The sequence below is a fragment of the Eublepharis macularius genome, chromosome 8 (assembly GCF_028583425.1).
Source record: "Eublepharis macularius isolate TG4126 chromosome 8, MPM_Emac_v1.0, whole genome shotgun sequence".
NCBI lineage: Eukaryota > Metazoa > Chordata > Lepidosauria > Squamata > Eublepharidae > Eublepharis > Eublepharis macularius.
The window spans coordinates 56,296,357-56,316,694 of NC_072797.1; the positions used below are offsets into that span (position 1 = coordinate 56,296,357).

Sequence of the window (20,338 nt, forward strand, 5' to 3'; positions counted from 1 at the left end):
AGAGAATAGAGAGAGATAAATACAGATTTCCTGGAGAGAATGAAAGAGGAAAAGCTTCCCTCTTTAGAAATAGTAAATCAATCACGTAAACTAGCAAACTAAGCCATGGAACCCTAGAGTGTAACTTAAATTGAACAGGAACATGATTAATTGTATTTAAGGGAGCAGAGTAAGCAACACGTTCTAGGAGTTTAGATACAGAGGGTAGAAAAGAAATCAGGTAGTATTGAGAGGAGGATAGTTCAAGGAATGACTTCTTGAGAATGAGAGGGGGGAAGTGGAATGGTAGAGTGGCTTCTGTTCTCTCAAATGCAGTCTGGAATTACTCGGCCACTGCCAAACAACTCTTCCCCCTAAATTTTTATATACATAATATGCAGTAGAGCAGAGCAGAGCAAGGAATCTAAAGATGCAATGGGGAGAAGGAGTCTCTTAAATAAGGTGCAGTCGTAGTAGTCTGGAAAAGCATTTTAAGCACCATGACAATAGAAGTAACTGTATGGCAGAATCAAATATCTTGACCAGTTCCAGGTTATCTGCCTAATACTGAGAATTTCAATTTCATAGTGATAAACATTAATTTCAGCATCTAGCAAGTAGTGTCATTTGCTTCCTTGGTTCTTTTGTTTATGTTAAGTTCTAATTGACAAACCTTGTAAGAATCTGACAACCTAGCAATTCCCTTTCTTGACCAAATATGAAACAGAAAGCCTATGTTTTTCTTTACATTTTTTCTTTGCTTTGAACATGTTGGGAGATTTCTGTTATTTCTAAATACAGTAATATGATTACTTCTGTTTTTGTTCAGGTGGCTTGCAGCAACTCAGTTTGAGCCTCTGGCAGCAAGAGCAGTTTTCCCTTGTTTTGATGAACCAGCATTCAAAGCCACTTTTCAAGTCAAAGTCAAGAGGGAAGAACAACATTCTGCTCTGTCCAATATGCCAAAGGTAAGCTTACGCTGCTGCTCTCATCCTTCTGTGTATTGTGGGGTGGGGGGGGGGGTGGCCATGTGTGTTCCTATGGGTTTTTTTGCTATGGAAAAGCCATAGTGCAGTTTCATATCATGTGGACTCTTTGCTTTCATTTTTTAAATTGAGTGTCCGGGGTCTGAGGCACAGCCCCCGGCCTCGCCAGGAGGAAGCAATGGGAGGCAGCCAGGAGACAACTGTCCTGCCGCCCCAGCCAGCAACCAGGGCCAGAACCTGCCTACACCAGGGGAAAGGGTCAAAGGTCCAAAGCCTCAGAAGGGTCAGGGAGGGTCAGAGAGAGGCCAGCTAGTCCCACCCTCCAGGGGGAGGATAGGGGGCTAAGCAGAGCAGAGGGAGAGGGTAAAGGCAGGGGGAATAGGGACCCAGCAGCTGCCCAGACAGAGCCCTTACTAGCCAAGGAGGAGAAGCAGCCACAACAGCTCAGAGCCACGCCCCAGCCTACACCTCAGCTAGAAGACAGTAACCTGGCTCAGGAGATGCCAAGAGTAAAGCCCCTCCAGGTGGATCTGCTGGAGGCACTCTGCTGGAAAAGCTGGGCAGCCAGCCAAGGGGCCACAGCTGGGCCTGCCTTCAGCAACCAGCTCAGCCAGAGAGGCCTGGCAGCCAGCCAACGAGACACAGCTGTTGCTGACCTATGACGCCAAACCAGCTGCAACAGCTTGAGGCAGCCCAGAACAATGCTGGGAGGCCAAGGAGGGGTGTGGCCTGGCAGGTGGAGCCTGCAAGAAGGTTGGGGCGGGGAGAGAAAGCCCTATAAAGGATGGCTCGGAAGAGCACTGGGGTGGTGGGTTTGAGTAGGAGTAATGGAGTGGAGCGAGAACAAAGGCAAGGAGGAGAGTGGATGGAGGAGGAGATGGCAGAGATCAAAGAGGGTGAGTGGCGCAGGTTGAACAGACCAGCAAGTGGATTGAGAGGGAGTCTGGGTGATGTATACCACCCCTCCTTTCACAGAGCAGGGTCCTGCAGCATCTCTGGCACCCCTTTGACGTCAGGAGCAAACTGCCCGGTGCCCCGCTCAGCGGTGGCCGCTGCAAGCCCTGACATTGAGAACTTCTGGGTAGTATCTAGTAATATTCTGGAAGCCACAGAACTTAAAACCATGATAAAAACTTACTAATTTAAGACCAAAAGTCCATATAATTCACACTTTGTTTCCCTCAAAAACCTGTAGGAAACTCAGAAAGGTTATCAAGGCAAGAACCCTCTCCTGTTCATCCACAGTGTCTGGTATTGCATTTTGCATCCACATCTGTGCTGTCCAGTAAAATACTAAATGATATAAGCCATCTAAAGTTTCTGGTTGTCAGATATGGCAACAGGACTCCCATGTATCTTACTCTTTGTATGATCTTGTGACAGAGGTATATATGAATAATACCATCTATTATACACTGTTCCTCCAAGACACGCAGGGAGGCAAATGTAGGGCTCCTTGCCTCTGTTTTATCCTCACTACAGTTTTCAGTGCAGTCCTAAGAAGAGTCACTCTGGTTAGGATTGCACTGTTTGTCCGTAGGCTAAAATGAGAGAGAAAGTGACTGGCCCAAGGACCCCAGTCAGCTTCATGGATGAGCAGGTCTTTAAACTTGGTCCTCCCTAGTTCTGGTCGGTATGCCAAGCTGTCAGGCATGCTGTTTGCAAGATATTTTCAAGCTTGGGTTGGGAAATGTCAACACCTTAAATTTTACTCTATGTATTTTTGCTCTATGTGTACTAATGACACAGTTGATGTAGTTAATGTTCAATTAAAATAGGACAGGGCATTTCCCACACAAGGACAGACTTGTATAGTTCCCTGTTGTGCTGTAGCTGCCCATAGAGCACAGTGGCAGTGGGTTTCTGTGTGGCAGGCCCCTGTATTTTCTGTGACCTAGGTCCATGCCAGCAGCTCTCTTTTATCACTGCCCCCCCCTTTTAAGACAGTAAAATATCATTATAGTGCTTCTAACAATATGTTGGTCAGGTTCTCTGAATTCTAAGCGTTACTATTTTTTTGAAAAAGGTAAGCCTATAGTTCTTTTGTTGGGAAAGGGTTAGAGACTTAGCTTTTTTTAAAAAAAAACTGCAAGCTGGATATTCTGAGAACTTGATAGGCACATAGTAATGTTAACAGTGATATTCAGTTGCCAATTAAAATAAAAGCCCTCTGGTGGAAGAGTGAAAAATGGCTGCTTAGGGGGAGTGTGGCAGGGAACATGGTGCCTTGTGTGGGTGGGACCAGGAAGACCCAGACTTTCCCATCCACATGGGTGCCACCCCAGCCTTGGTATGATCCATCCCAAAACAAAACAAAGCAAGCTTGGGAAAGGTCAGAGGAAAGACAGTAGAAATCCAGGACATGCAGGGAAGTGTCACAGTGTTGTAGGAAAGCAAGAAAAAAACCTCTTCCCAGTAGCATCCAAACAAGGACAGAACAGCTGTTGTGTAAGTGACCCAGGTTATCTTGCTACCTGCTTGATTTATTGTAGTGCTTTTTGATAAACTCTGCTATCCTGATTTCAGAAAAAAACCACTCCTGTGACAGATGGAATAGTTCAGGATGAGTTTTCCATAAGCCTGAAAATGAGCACTTACCTAGTGGCTGTCGTTGTTGGAGACTTGGCAAATACCAGCAAGGAAACAAATGGGACTCTGGTAAGTTTTCTTTCACTTGTGGCACATACATGAACTCTTTTCTTTCTAGTAGTTGGCTGAAGAAGTGTCACAATGCACTTGCTATAGAGTAAATTGTGTTCACTTCTGGTAACAGAAAAGTTGTGATTTCCTGGCTGCTAAAATTGTGCCTGAGACAAACATATCTGTATAATCTGTTTTGCCAAGCCAAATTATTATGAAGGAATCCCCAAGTCTAGCTGCATCTGTTGAGTCACTATATTTGCCAATTTGCTGGGTGGAAGAGATATTTACGAAAGACATAGCAAAAGGAAGGGTGGGTGCTTTCTTGGTGTGATTCTGCTGGCATGAACTATATATAATTTCATTGTTTGCTGGCCAAGTATAAATGGTGTGCGTTTGTGAGCAACTTCTCACATTTTCTCCCTGCCTACTTTGGCTAGATAGGCAGTCTTTGCTGATCTACTACTACTCTTTTCATCTGTCTGGCAGGTCAGCAGCAGCACTTAGAGCTAGTCAGCTGCCACTGTTCTGAACTGTGAATAAATCTGTGCTTGTATGAGGGAAGCTGCTCTTTTGTCATCAGAACAATCTTTAGAAATGTCATGACACTTAAAAAAAGTCATTGTACTACTTAAGTAAGTGACTATAAGAGACAGAAACAGTCTTGTTGACTGAGAAATGTGAAATCAGTTATCTTATATACTTTCACAAATGAAATCTATCACTTTAAGAGTAGCTGCCTCCTTTAAAACAAGGACACAAGTTGCAAGTACTCTTGGAACTCTTTTTGTTACACATTCTTGTCTGTCTTTCTTGTAAACAGGTGTCTGTTTATGCTGTGCCACAAAAGTTAGACCAGGCTGAATATGCCTTGGACACCTCAGTGAAGCTGCTTGAATTTTATCAGGAGTATTTTGATATAAAATACCCCCTTCCAAAATTAGGTGAGACTACATTCGTCTATTATTTCATGTATTGCACAAATCCATTACATGTAAACCTTTGAGGGATAGGTTTTATGCATTCCTTGCATCTCTCACTGGCCTTGCTGTTATGATCAGAACAAATCCTGTTGAATTATATTTTTGAGTGTGTTATATGGAGTGTGGTGTGTAGAGCTTTTTGCTGTTTTTCTAAAAAAAACTAGAATACATTTTCATATTTGGAAACCTTTTACACAAAGTCTTGTGATACAGTGATGCAGGCAATATGCAAAGTGGCCCAGTTATTACCAATAACATTCCTTTGCAAGATGTCATGCTTTCAAACATGTCCTAAAATCGAGTCATGTGACTGAATAAATATTCTTTCCCTGATTCTCCACTTTTACTTCCTATGTAAAATTTGAGATTGTAAGCTCCTTGGAGCAGGGACCTGTCATCTTGCAACTGATTTGCATCTACATGGCCCCTCACTCCGTGCACCCTCTCCCCCCCTCCCCTCACCACCTATATATCTCTGGCCGGTTTCTGCATACCCTCCATGCATCTGATGAAGCGAGCAGTGGTTCTTGAAAGCTTACGCCTCAATAAAGTTGGTTAGTCTTAAAAGTGCTACTGGACTTTTTTCTATTTTGCAACTACAGTCTAACACAGCTAACTCTTCTGGTTCTGTGAATGTTCATTAGTATTTTGAGCTTGCAGCTCCAGCTTTTTCTTTTAACATTATTGAAAAATGGCCATTAAATTTTTCTTGAGTGCTATATGATTAATAGTTGGATGCAAACATGCTTACTGTGCGAACATTTTGGTGTATGTGTTTGCCTGAGGTGTTTACTAACTTAGTAAAGACTGAGAATTGACATTTTCATGCTGCTGGCTCATTTAAAGAACACTTCTTCTTTTCAGATTTGGTAGCTATTCCTGATTTTCAGGCTGGGGCTATGGAAAACTGGGGCTTGATCACTTTTCGAGAAACAGTGCTCCTTCATGATAATAAAACCTCTTCTGCAATGGATAAGAAAAAAATAACAGCAGTGATTGCCCATGAGTTGGCACACCAGGTATGAAGTACACTGGCCCTTCTTTTTACAGGGTTTTGGGGTTTTTTGTTTTAATTACTGTACTATTGTATTATGCTAGTTCTCCAGATTAGAGTCCTGCGACTCTTAACACTACACCAAACTGGCTCTCATATAATAATGCAAATGTTCCTTTTTGTCTTTTGACAACCAATTAAAAGTAGTAGACAGTGGTAGATAAATGACTCTTTAATTGCTAAAATAGGCCAATCATAACCTGCTCACTAACTTTTTGTCAAGATTTATGAAGCTTATCAGGCACCTGTACCATAGCATCACAGTTGGCTTAGGTATAATGCTACATAATTGAAGATCTGAAGAATCAGCTAAGACCAATTATATTTTTATATTATCGTCACATGTGAAAGATCCTAGAGATGTCTTTATAGATAGTACATGTCAATAAGTATAAAAGATGCCAATCACAAAAGAGATCAATGTGAGAAATATGTGTCTATTTTTTGAAAATCCAATGCATTTCTCACTAGGCTGATTATGGTCTGATTTAAAATCAATATTTAATTGAGAGGCGTTACAGTGCAATGTTAAGCAGAGACTGGAGTAACTTCGCTTAGGATTGCACTGTGAAACTTTATTGCATTCATTTCTTCATCAATTATTGGTTTCATTTTAATAATCTTTTATATTTTAGCATCTTGCTTAATTAAATGATTAGAGTTTATTTCAATAAAGATTAAACTCTAAAAGAAGTCTGTGTGCCTTAATGGAAAGGATTAAAACAAGAAGAAACCATATAAATTATTAGGCCTAATTATTTAAAGTCCTCTGTTAGTGTAAACGTAATCAAATTTACATATGAATTCCAATTCAGCAGCTTCCTGTTGGATTTCATGTTTGAAATGTTTCTGTTCTGTGTTGTATGTTGTCTCAGAAGTCAGGGCAATGCAGATGGTTATCTTGCATCATACAATCTGCTCTGTTTCTTATTACAATGACTAATTATTTTTATTGTTAAGAACCCTTTGTTTCCTATTCTACATATGAACCACTAAAATAGTGCTTTATGGAGTCTTTATTACTTGCATCCTATGGCTTTATATTTAATAATAAGAATACTTTATTCTTTTTTCTATTTGTAGTGGTTTGGCAATCTTGTAACTATGGAATGGTGGAATGACTTGTGGCTGAATGAAGGATTTGCCACTTTTATGGAATTCTTTGCCATGAATGAAATTTTCCCAGATTTATTTACTGTAAGTAGATACAATTGGGTGGGCATAGAAGGAATAATAATTGGGTTTGGTACCTATTTGTCTTTAGACTTAGCAACTAGAGCAGTATTTTCTAAAAGCTTGCTTGTAAAGAAGAAACTTCTGTGTCCCCTCCTGAAGTGCTTGCAGTATAAATAAATGGCCATTATGATGCTGGTTGGTACTTTTAAGAGTTTGAATTCTTATATTCATATTTAACTTCCTGGAGCTACTTGTTCTGAAAGCTCAGTAAGAAATAAAGCACTGTCGGAATTTAGATTAGTATTTAAAGCAATCAGAACAGAGATTCTTGAGCTGCAACAGTAGCTGCTATGACCTCTGTAAACAGGAGAAGTAGACAACAAAATGAATGCATTAAAAGGGAAAATTGATGCTGTGATGCTTGTAGAAGAAGCAAATGTCTGTGGATGTGATGGGGATCCATCACCTCTTCTGTGCTGCACTATAACAAAGGGAAGCATGCATGCAGGTACATGGGAGGGAGGGACCAGGAAGCAGCTCATACTTTGTCTACTATTTGCCCGTGTGTGCCTCTTGAGCAGGATGTTGGCCTGCTTACTCTTTTGTTTAGAACCTTTGCACTTAGGCTGTTGACTTGAAGAAATAAAATTTCGCCACTTGGTGGTGCCAGATTGCTTTATTAAATTAAAACAAGGGAGGGGGCGGAGGATAGAGAAGCCTTGGCATTAATCAAGTTTGGAAGTTGTGTTATTTTTTCCCATACAGAAAAGGCAGTTTTGTAACATGTGACCTCTTGAGTCTGATCTTGTATAGTGTGGCACAGCATTCTGCCCCGGAAGGTACATTCAGAAACAGGGTTTAATAGCCTGTGTAGCAGTTTAGGTGTATACCATGCTGCAGTTGTCAACCTTCTGCTTGGAGGAGAGAGAGGTCTTAAGATGAAAGAAAGGGTTCTGATGTACTCACGGAATAAAGCTTATAAATATTCAGATTGGGCTAGAATCATAAGCTGCACCTTCAGATTTGAAGCCTATTGTGTTTAGTAAGTTGTAGAGAGTAAAAGACAGTATACTATAGTTAAAGTACAAGAGTTTAAAATATTCAAATAGGCTGTGGCTATCATGCTATTTATTTAACTCTTTATTGCTGGTAATTTTTTTCTAACTTTCGTAGGATCTTTGTTTAATGTGTTCAGTCTGTTTATCATATCCTGGAAAGCAAAGTTCAGGTTTGTGTAGAGTGTGAATTCTTTGGGCAGAAGAAAATGGAGCACATGTGACCTGAGTAAGGAGAGGCTCTGGAAAGTTTATATATAAAATAACTATAATATAAGCCCTGTAATGCCCTGATGTGGATGGCCCATTCTAGCTTAATCTCGTCAGATCTTGGAAGCTAAGTATATGATCAGCACTGGTTAGTACTTATATGAAAGACCACCAAGGAAGACTAGAGTTGGTGTACAGCTACAGGGAATGGCAGGCCACCTCTGTTAGTATCTTGCCTTGAAAACCCCAGCAGGAGGTCATGATACATTGGCTATGACTTAACAACACTTTACACACATAAGCCCCATAATAGGTTTCTTCCCTCCACTCTGTCTTTGAACTGATTTATCCAAACTGGCCAACAGTGAGAGTGGGTGATTTCCGTTCATATGAGTCCCAAACTTAAATACAAAACTTCATATTGTTTTCTTTTCCTTTCCTTTACAAGCTGCTTCTCACAAAGGTCTAAACTACAGTCTCTCTAAGTATTTTGCATGTTGGATGTTGTAGTTAAGGGAGTGGGGATAGATGAATGCAAAACAGGCTTTGCCAATCATCATGAGAAAGTGAATTTGGGTAGAAACTGCGTGCAGTTTCTCTTTCTCGTAACTGCTGTAAAATAAATAGCATTGTGCTAATTTCAGAAAATTCTAAAGTGCCTTAACAAGATAACCTATTCTAAAATCTTTGCTTTAGTCCTTCTTCCTGTGTATGCTAAGAATGTGGTGCAAAGCAGAGGAATGAAAGAAAAATCAAATGTGAGGAAGAATGAGTTGCTTGGCCGTTTTGTTACCTGGATTGCCTGTACCTGTAACCTGGATTGCCTGTACCTGTAGGCTGTGGATTGGGGATGGAGGGTTCGAACAGACTTCTTGGAAGTTTCTCTGCACTTACAGACTTTGCTGCTAATCTGGATAGAGTTGATTCTTATTGACCACTGTAATTCTTGTTCTAAATGTATGAAAATGTTACCATAGTAACAGTGAGACACTGCATTTGTTGAGATGTCAACAAAGACACCGGCATTTCTAGCTTCAGAAATGCCCTGTCTCTCTTAGATACTATCACATCCATGATGCACAGTACTGGAAAGACATAGGCTTAAAATCCCCCAAAGCCCATTGAATTAGAAGAGACTGTGTGAAAGTTACTTCACCATAACTGCATTATGGCATAGTACATAGTAAGGGATCAGATTCCCTGTACTAATAACTGGTTACGTCAATTTAAACTCCTTTCTTTCCTTTCTTCAGAATGATGATTTTCTAAATCTGCGATTTAAGGCCATGGCGGAAGATTCCCTGAATGCTTCTCACCCCATCTCTCTTGCTGTGCAGTCTGAAGAAGAGATTGAAGAAATGTTTGATGTAGTCTCCTATGGCAAGGTAATTTCAATGTCTGGGAAATGTGTTTTTGATAAAATTAAATGCATTTACAAAGTTTACACAAATGTTTCAAATCATGGTCATAGCATGGGCAGTAACAGCAGGTCCAGAGCTAAAAGAGGCAAAAAGTATTTGGGGGTAGATTGAGTGAGAGTTGGTGAAAGCCCAATTTAATGGAAAATGTTTGTACCATTGTGAGCACATTATATAAAATGAAAAGCCCTCATTTTTAAAAAAACATTTTGTTTAGAAATGCTTCTCCACTCTTCAAAAACATTTTAAGGAAAAAGTTTTGTTCCTATGCATATTGTTAGTTAAATATAATCATTAGTCTATTCATAACTCAGTGCAGATTTGTTTTTAAATTTACATGCGGCCTCTCCAGAAACCTGTTTGAGCATGCTGTCTTCTCTCATTCTCACAAAACAGCATAAAAACAGCCAGGAATATTTAAAAAAGTGTAAGGCAAACATTGAGCAGGAGATGAACTCTGAACCATGGTCAAATGATCAGTTCTCCATGGTCTTGCATCCTCTGCCCTATTCTTTCTCCTTTTGTCCACCTAATAATAGTAATAATAACTACACTTATATACCACTTTTCTAGACAGATTAGTGCCTCATAGTGGTGAACAAAGTCAGTGTTGTTATTATCCTCACTGGGGAGCAGAGGTTGAGAGGAGTGGTTTACCTAAGGCCACCTCCTGAGTTCATGGCAGTAGTAGGGTTTGAACTAGCAGAGTGCTGATTTGCAACCCAATCACTTAACCACTATGCATGAATTCTTGCTCCCTCCCATTTTAGTATTAGCAATGATATAGTATGCTTGCACCAAAATAGTAGGCCTGGACCAAGGTTGACAGTAACTTCATTGCTGTAAACCCAACTTTGAAACCAGCCATAGTTAATATTAATATTAACTACTAATGCTAAATCATGTTAATGCTGAAAATAGAAGAGAGGACATATGCAAACATTCTTGACTATGATCCTTTAACTATGATTAATAATTGATAAATGTTACATATACTTCAGGGTTTTGCAGATTCCCCACATGGTAGTTGTACTACATTAGTATCTATTGATTGAGAAGATACATAATGCCAAAACGGTCAAAATGATAGTACTTAGTGCACAAACAGATTCACAGACCCCTTGGAATAACTCTGCAGGCCCCTGGGGTCCCCAGCCCCAGGATGAGAACCCCTGGTCTGTATTATACACAGAGATTTGATTAAATAGGACTTCAGTCACTTGGTTTTTCTTCTCATAATTCCAGAGGAGTTAGCCGTGTTAGTCTTGCAAAATAGTTGCAAAATAGTAAAAAGTCCAGTAGCCCCTTTAAGACTTTGAGGCATAAGCTTTCAAGAATCACAGCTCTCGGCATCTGACCAAGAAAGCTGTGATTCTCGAAAACGTATATCTCAATAAAGTTGTTGGTTAGTCTCAAAGGGGCTACTGGACTTTTTACTCTTTCTCATAATTATTACTCTTTATGGGAAAAAAACCTTTTGATTTTAAATTTTTATTTTCTATTTTAAATACAGCAACCATCCCTTCTTGATTTTAAAGAAGGGACCATTTATTTATTTTGGATACAGTTGTGGCAATTTGGATGTTTGCTTTCAGTGTGAGGAAAAGCATTGTACTTCCCCAGAAGTAGAATTATAAATAAAGGTAGTGATTTCTATCCACCCTTGAATATTTGTAAACACAGAGAGAAGAAACTGATATGTGAATAGATCTTGACTTTATGTATATTTACTAATGGTTTAAATTCACTCATAGATGTGCAGATGTGATCTGATATTTTCTCCTTTGCTAGTTCCAATCAGTCCCAATCATTTGTGGCCAGACCACATCTTGTTCCAATTAGAGGAAGAACGTAAAGCAGCTTTTACCCTTGCATCTGCTAGCATGGCCAGAGCTGCTGATGAGGAGGGATCATAAAATAGGGGTGCATTATTTATGTCCTTTTCAGCAATCTCTAGATGCTCATGATCTTCAGAACCAGCCCACTGAAAGCACCAGTGAACACAAAATAGCAATGTATTGGAGGCTGCACAGCAAGACATCCCCATATACAGTAATTAACAAATTGGATGTTATTGACCTATTACAGCACCCTTCCTTGCTAGTATCTTGAGAAAATGGTTGGGAAGTACACCCAGTACCCAAGGTGCATCTTGAATTTAGAGGTTTGTTGAAACAGAGCATAGTTTAAAGCATCTTCCCTATGCAAGCTGCATTTGTATGCATCTCCTTTCAGATAAGTAAATGCAATGGGTGCCATGCATAAAAACTTCAGTTGCTGTCAGTCTTTGGTGTCAGGATAAAGAGAGCATCATGAAGTCACGCATTTTCCCCACATGTCTAGAAGAAAGTAGGCCTTGGTTGTGTTCAGGATACAATTTTATACCCTAGCTGTTACCTGGCTAGTTTCTTTCGATATTGGGTATGCTTAGCTCTATCTTTTCAGAATTTTAACAAATATCTTTACAAATAGTTGATATAGAGAGGCAGTATTTCACATGCTACCTTTGGACCTTCCCCCCTTCTCTCCTGCTATCATAATTATTTAACAAATCTTGAAGGAGAACATAGGGCATATATCTGAAAATCGGTTCACCAAAATTTCCAGGGCTGAAACCGTCTTTTTGTTGGTAAAATGTCAGAGTACAATAATTTCAGGCTTCATTCTGAACCCTTTTTCCTGAAATCTGTAGAGATTATACTTTCTAATAGGTTTACATTAATCTTTAGTTAGATCAGAATTAAATCAAACATCTGTATCTTTTTTCAAAAGTAAATATTCTCTTCTCTCCGCTATTCAATAATCAAAACAAATATTGCGTTCCTTAGAGACTAAAAGAAGCAGTCTCCTGCTGAGCTAAATCTTTTGCTCACAAAAGTATCTTCTTGAACCAGTACTCTCGGTCAAGATGGCAGCTTGCATGCATATGTGGCTGTGTATCTGTATATGTCTAACACATTTTTCTCAATACAGGGAGCTTCTCTCTTGTTGATGTTGAAGAACTATCTCAGTAAGGATATCTTCAGAGTTGGCATTCAGGGCTATTTGTATGATCACAGCTATAATTCCACCCGTAGTGATGATCTGTGGGACAGCATGACAAAGGTAAGTGTCTTGGACAGAGGGGAGGGACTAGGGAAAGGTTGATGAGTTTTACTATTTAAGCAGCCAGTTGTCTTATGCAGTTGTGCTTTGAGTAAAATCTGATGTCTCTATCAGCATAATAATGTTCTGAAACATTTCAGCCAACATTTAAGTGCATAATAATAAAAAATAGGACTTAATAATATACATCACACAATTAGAGTACTATCATATTTAAAAAAAATGTTCAGATTCTAAAACTTAATTTTTCCCTGATTAGAAAAGATACTGTATTGCCTCCATCTACCTTTTCTCTCACTTCAAATAATATGTCTGCATTGATTAAAAAGTTTATAGCCCACGTTTCTTTTAAAAAATGTCCTAGGCAACTTACAAAACTGCACAAAACATTAAGGAAAACAAAGTGAATGCAACCCAGAATAACCACCAATTGATTTAAGAATGGGTTCACAAAATTTTTTTAAAAAATGGGCCTGAGAAAAAAGGTGATGTGCCAAAACTGAATGACTTTGGCCTTGGTATTTGATGAAAGAAACATTGGAACCGAGAAGGCTCCGTCTCTGTTTGCCTCTCTGCTAAATAGAGAGGGGTGGGGAATGTGTAGCAGATGAAGATCTAAAAAAAAAAAAAGGGTGTGTTCGTGTTGGAAAAGGCAGGCCTTCAAGTACCCTGGTCCCATGCTACTGATTGGATGTATATCCCTCTTCTTTATTGGAGTTTCCAGAATGGCCCTCAACTCTTGTAAAAATATACCAGATTTATTTGTCTTGTCCACCCATTGTGTGGTTGTCTCTCTTAATCATGGGCTGAATGGGTTTACAGATGATCCACTCTCCTAGCTCATGAAGTGCCAAGTAGTTGCCAATGTGATCCAGTGACTGTACTGCAAGTTTTGGCTCAGTCTGGGTGCAACATGTCGTAGCATATGAGAGAGCGCACAGGGGTTTTCAAGCATCTTCGAATCAGCAGTGATGAGGAGCTTCAGGCAGCATTGCAACTGATTGTAACATGTAACTTCTCCTCCCCTCACTGCTGTTGCAGAATTTGGCCTGGGGTGTAGGTGGGTATTCATTCATTCCTGCCAGAGTCGTAAAGTGGAAGAGTCTGTAGTGGAAATGAAGAAGCATCATGTTACAGACCAGGCCTATGGGCCCTCCTGCTGCACTCCACATGGCCACTTTTTGAAATGTGTCATATGTTGACCATCCCAGGCTTATGTAATATGTTTGAGTGAACTGGAAAGAAGCCATCCTTGAATATGTTTTCTAAGATAATGGCTTGAAGTCCTTGTTTTTCAAGTTTCACATTTCTTCATAACCCTTTTATACGAATTCTAAAAGAGCCCCGTGGCGCAGAGTGGTAAACTGCAATACTGCAGCCCAAGCTCTGCTCACGACCTGAGTTCGATCTTGGCGGAAGCTGGGTTCAGGTAGCCGGCTCAAGGTTGACTCAGCCTTCTAGCCTTCCGAGGTCGGTAAAATGAGTACCCAGTTTCCTGGGGGTAAAGTGTAGATGACTGGGGAAGGCAATGGCAAACCACCCCGTAACAAAAGTCTGCCAAGAAAACGTCATGATGCAACATCCCCCCATGGGCCAGTAATGACTCGGTGCTTGCAAAGGGGACTGACTACCTTTATCTACTAATTCTAAATTTAAACGAATAGGGCTGAGACTTGATAGAAGCTGAAAACTTTCTTAGTTCAAAATCAGACTGGCATTCAAGTTCCTCCTTTCATGCTGAAACAGATTTATTGAATGGCAGAGCTTAGCTCATTTTTGTAATGAAGTTTGGAGAGCTGCAGACTGACTTAACTGTTATGTCACAACACCAGGCAGGTGCCTGCACAATCATTTTTTCTCCACTCGGAGGAGAAGATGGAGGAAGAACAGATGGGTTAATCCCAGCAGTTCTTCCCGCAGATTGCCTCTTTCCTCTTTGCCTGTATCAGCTCTTTGATGATTTAAACTTTCAGCGTGCTAGTGTACAATGAACAAGTAGAAGGTTCATATCTCATGAAGATGTTAATTCCATAGGGATAGTCATGTTGGTCAGTTGCAGCAAAAATAAAGAGTCCCGTGACAATTTTTATTACTCCTTAAAATGTTGTTAGTATTTAACAAGTCATAAGACTTCTGTTTATTTTAATGAAGAGTAGTCTCTCATAGATTAGTTTCTTGGTTACCTTTTGTTGTAAAGTAAATAGGCTCCTGAACCGTGGAACAAACAGTGCACAGAGCTTGAAGCAACCTCTAAATCTCAAGGTCTTCTGCAGTCATTGATCAGGATGTCCCCAGTATATGTTCCACCTAACCATGTTTGGAACCTCCCTTCAATTTATGTAGCTCTTCCTCTAGCAGAAGGACTATTTATAGGGGAAATGCTGGTTTTTATTTTATTTATGCCATTTACAGTTCACCTTTCACACTGAGACTCAAGATGAATTACATAGTGTGAGATTAGTACAGTTAGTGTCAATGACATTTCAATAAACAATGCCATTGGGTATATAAATGCAAATTTGCAAAGACATCACATCAGTGAAAATCCAATACAGGGTTGAAGAAATGATGAAATAGAGCATAAGCAATTTTAAGACTGACATTAAACAACATAGAACTACCCAGTGGGATCATACTTAAAGCAACAGCGAATACATAGTAGCACACACTTAAAGCAACAGGTAAGTACACAGTGGTCCCTATCTCTTTAGTGAAGCATCTCTTTGAGACCACCTCCTTAGAGTACAGCCCTCCTATCTGAGTAAAAAGCCCTCCTAAATAATTCAATTTTGCAGTGTTTGTGGAAAGCCAGGAGAGTGGGAGCCTTTCTGCACTCATAAGGCAGGCCACTCCATAAGGTGGGTGGCACAACAGAGATCATGCATGTACAGGCAGTTGTTGATTTTGCCCATTTGCAGAGTGGCACCTGCAATAGATCCTGTTCAGATGAACAAAGCTGCTGTGGAGGAAAATAGGGAGAGAGGCAGTCCTGTAGGTATGCTGGACCAAGGCCATGAAGATCATTGTATGTGATAGCCCCAGTACCTTGAACTGAGCATGGTAACTGATAGGTAGCCATTGGAGTGACTGCAGAATAGGAGTAAGATTCATGCTTCTGCTCCCTCCTTGGTACTTGCATGATTTTATCAGTGACTTGGACAGAAATGCGGAGGGAATCCTTTTTCATATTTACAAATGACACGAATCTGGGACAGCTAACGCTACTGAAGACCAAAATAAAATCAAAATAAGTAGTTTCAGCATAGGTTTCTGACCTAACAAAACAAAATTCAACACAGCCGCAGACAAAGTGATTAGCAGTGATTTTGCCCTTCCCTCACCTCAGGGCAATTCCTCCTCCCGAGTCATGGTGCATTTTGTTAAGAAGGGTTCCCTAATCTTCAGCCAGGGATTTTCAAAACATACAGGGGGCTCCAGAGGAAGGTAAGGAAGCTTCTTCCGCAGGCTTTTTCCATTTGCAGTTCCATAGGATCCAGCTGATTATAATAACTTTTAAAAAATGAACATTTTTAATTACAGTCTTCCTCTGTTGAACTGAAATGGTGTCAGTCAGAACTTTTTGTTTTGGGCTGATGTAAATCTCTTGGGTATTTGATTCTAGTTTGGTTTGCAACTGGTTTTGACTGATCTTAATTTATAGTTTTTAGTTTGTACACCACTTTGAGTTCCCTTGTTACAGAGTGTACAATATATATGTATTTAAAATAAATGTCACCTCGCTTTGTTGTGTAGCATTTTTCTCCTGTATGCAAGTTTGATTAGGGGGGAGGAGTTTCTTCTCCCACATATATATTTTACTGGTACCACTTCTTACTTTCAAAACCTACATTTTAAAAAACCTGATGAAAATACAGCTACTTCATATGTGGTGTGGTGGGATTCTGTACTTCACCCTGAAAGTCCAGCACACTCAGAGACCTCTGTGACTTTGGGTGGGCACACATTCCACTCTCACCCTTCCATCCAGCCATATTGATGATGCCTCTGGCTGTTGCTGGGTTCTGATAGCCAGCGCTGCCGACTGATTTCATCCTTACATGCCTCTACCCCCCCCCCTCCTCCGGCTGTCAAAGGGCTCCTGTACAGTTTGTGAATTTTCCTGACTGCTCTGTAGGGCAGCTCTGTGCCTAAGGTAAATTCCTGCCAGGCATGGAGGTGGTTGTCATGGCATTTCCAATAGGGTGAGGTTTGGTTAGTGCACAGCAATGAACTTGAGTATTTGGCACATTTGATTAACCGGCAAGCCCTGTTCCCATGAATGCAGGATAACCAAACTTTTATTGTAGTATGGAAAATCAGATAGGTTGACCTCAACTCTCTGTTGGAGTTTTAATATGCATGAAAATTTTGTGTTCTCAAATAACTTGTCAAAGTTGGCAATGGAGTAATTCTGTGTAAAGGCTTAAACCTGAATCTTTGGTTCTACCGTGTTCTTTAATGAAATTAGGAGGGTAGAAGTGTTTGATGAGGTTCCTTAATATATTTTCTGAATGATTTTTCTCCCATAGGTCACAAGTGGAAAAGTGGATGTTAAAAAGCTTATGAAAACATGGACTGTGCAGAAGGGATTTCCTTTAGTGACAGTTACAACAAAAGGAAATCAGATTTTTCTGCGGCAGGAGAGATTTGTGCGGAATGTAGAATCAAAAAATGAGACCATACACTCAAGGTTTATTTCTTTTCCTTTTTTTCTTTCAGCTCTGTCTTTTGAGTACACTTTAGCTTAGGAGGAAATAATCCAAGGCTTTCGCCTAGGAGCAGATAGTAATAAATGGGATTGAGATACAACATTAAATACCAAGTATTTATTATGTGTGTTGAAATGCATAGTCAAAAGCATTTGCCCAGGAAAGTGGGAGAGAACAACTGGATGTGAAGAAAACCTGATAGGTGGCTCGGAGGAGGAAGAGTGATTGAAGGACTGTAGCTGCCTTTTTTCCTGACTTTTTCATAGATCTTGTTAAAAATAGAAAGGCTACAGAGGTAGTGACAGCATAGAGAGAAGATTGGGCTTTAAGCTGATCAGGCAAATGTATTGTGGGATATGGTGATGAATTTCCATCCTCCGTATAGTAATGGTTGCTAATATCCTTTCCCTGTTTGCATAGTCCTGGAGAATTTTTAAAAATATGTCACTGTGTATTATGCCAAGATTATTTTATGTTGCCATCTTACTCTAGTTCTAGATGAATGTTTTTCACCTACCTCCAGGGTTAGTTATGGTGGCACAAGCAGGTTATGGTACAAAAACTTCCCATTTATCTCATTAAAATATCAAGGATTAAATGCCACTTTGTATTTTCAAAACTGCAAGAAAAAATGCACGTAGTTCATGATTCTTTTTCTCCTCTAGATTTAATATGGGAAATTGGAGATCTGTTCTGCAGAGAAGAAATCTCTCTGCTTTGCTGGTGCTGTGAACCTATTCATAGTATAAGTAGACAGAAGCAAAAGCCCAGCTACAAGCCCAGCTCAACAGAGTGCATGCAGAACACTTTTTAAAAGCTAAAATCCTACTTATTGCCTGTTTTGAAGGAAAAGAGTAGCAGCACTGACTGAATTTGCTTCTCCCTCCCAGAGAGCCAATCACTGGGTTTTTAACTTTGCAAAGTGGGCTCTAACCATGCAGCCCTGCCTGCTGTTAGATTAGAAGAGTAGAAAACTTTATGCATAGCACATTGCTGCACATGTGTGTACAGTTTGGGATGTGTATGTAGAAGTCTACTTCTATGTGTATAGTGTCTCCTGCTGAGGTGACTGTTTTTATGCAGAGAGGAGATTACAATTACAGTAAAAGAAGCTAATCTACGAGTGGTGAAATATTGCATTAAAAGGGAACTTTTTTTCCTTGCAAAAATATATTTAAAACCCAAGCTGCTGAAAAGTATTGCAGTATTGTGTGTTTAATACATTGGTTTTGACCTTGGAAGTTGAGTACTAGTAATAACACTTTAAAATAAACTAAACAACTTTCCTCTGTAATGTGTTGCTTCAAAACATACAAAACACTGGTAGCAATCTACTTTGTGTACACACCACTGCCTTGCCTCTTATTACCACACCTTTTGTGGCCATTTCTTGTGAGTGAAGGCCAATTGTACAGTCTGTACCATCATGTTACTAGGATTTGGCATTCTTGGGCTTATCACGCCTTGTATTGCTAGCCACAGGGTAACAACACAGTTTATCTTAGCGTTATAGAGCTAACTTCATAATCTGGTAAACTGAATGCCATTGCGCACTATCTTGTAGATTTTACAGTCCAACAGTAAATGACCATATTTCTTTCTTTAGTTATCTATGGCATATTCCACTTTCCTACAAGACCAGCAATGGCAGCTCTTTCTTCTCTTCTCATGCACATTTACTGGCCAACAAGTCAGGTATGTTGTGGTGAATTTCTCTTGAGTTTACTATTTGTCCAGTCAGCAAACACAGCTGAATTATTTCCCGTGGCTGCCTTTTATTTGTCATCTAGTCTTCTGAAAGTGTCCACAGCATTCTTGCAGGTATTTGGTGACTGAGGCTAAGTTGGCATGGGGATGAGTTGCTGCACCCTATGCCAATACATTACACATTTTTTATGGCCTCATTCTATAAGAGAAAATATTTCCTAGAAGGCTTTGGCTTCAGCTATACCTTAAAATTTCCAATTTTTTTCTGCTGGGACCGGGGGGGGGGGGGTCCCCCATTTTAGCTGCTTTGGGCCACACTGTGGTGCATAGATAAAGGTGGGAAATCAGTATTTTAATTCAAATTATTTTTATTTATGTATTTAAATTATATACTTGTCATTCTCCCAGGACTTAAAAAAATTAAGTAAAATACCTGTGGCCTGAAAATCATCCTGATCCTTTAGTTTAAAAACAAAATGTCAAATAATTGGTCTTTTAAGTTGGATACAATGTTGCTAGTGTCCTGTTCTGGGTTCCAGATGCTCTTGATTTGTGTGGTATTTTCCTATTGGCCCAATAGTATGAATTACTGCTTGGCTCATTCCTGTGAATGAGTATGTAAATTTTAATATTCTAGAGCAAGAAAATTGAATTTTTCCACTGTCTGTATGTTTCTAAGTGCTTGACATGGTAGTAGAGGCTGGAAAGGAAATCTTAGTTTCTAGTAGTACAACTTTTTATATTTTATATTTGGGATCACTTCCAATTTCTTCAGCATAGGTAGTTTTTGCCAGCTTGTGATCTGAAAGTACAACTAGTCTGTGTAAACTGAATCAATGGATGCTGTTTCGTTGGAAATACGTTAAGCGTGAAAGGGACTGCTATGATTCATGATTGTTTAATGAGCTGTTCATCTTTTTGAGATGAATAGTTCCATGGCTTCCTTTTGATGTGTAGTCTACATAATCCTTCTGTTTGCCTGGAGGTATGTCCTTGGACATACCAGCACTACTTCACGGTAGACATGAAAATAGTTTGTAACAGAGCTTTCTGTAACTTGGCTCTTCCAAATATGAAAGAATGGGGCAATAGTACCAGCTTATGGAGATGCAAGTAATTCATTCAGGACAGATACGTTTTTATAATTGAAAACTGCCCTGTGCATTAAAATATACATATGTTACTGCCAAAATTTAGGCTGCTGCATAGCTGAGATGTTAAATATGCTAATGAAAAACAGTAGACCAATTTTAAGGAGAGAAGACTTAAACAATGCTACCCCAAATAGATCTAGGGAAAGCATGCAATAAGGGTGG

General features: G+C 39.7%; 1 protein-coding gene across 1 annotated transcript in view; it reads left to right on the top strand.

Annotated features, from left to right (window-relative positions):
• The window catches only part of LNPEP (leucyl and cystinyl aminopeptidase), a 65,080-nt gene that overhangs the window by 29,840 nt on the left and 14,902 nt on the right, over window positions 1-20,338 (top strand). Inside the window, exons 3-11 of the mRNA XM_054987533.1 lie at window positions 809-947; window positions 3,492-3,623; window positions 4,429-4,549; window positions 5,453-5,607; window positions 6,726-6,839; window positions 9,337-9,468; window positions 12,475-12,606; window positions 17,136-17,296; window positions 18,922-19,010. Of these exons, the coding sequence (XP_054843508.1) occupies window positions 809-947; window positions 3,492-3,623; window positions 4,429-4,549; window positions 5,453-5,607; window positions 6,726-6,839; window positions 9,337-9,468; window positions 12,475-12,606; window positions 17,136-17,296; window positions 18,922-19,010 (1,175 nt within the window). The remainder of the gene's footprint in view (window positions 1-808; window positions 948-3,491; window positions 3,624-4,428; window positions 4,550-5,452; window positions 5,608-6,725; window positions 6,840-9,336; window positions 9,469-12,474; window positions 12,607-17,135; window positions 17,297-18,921; window positions 19,011-20,338) is intronic.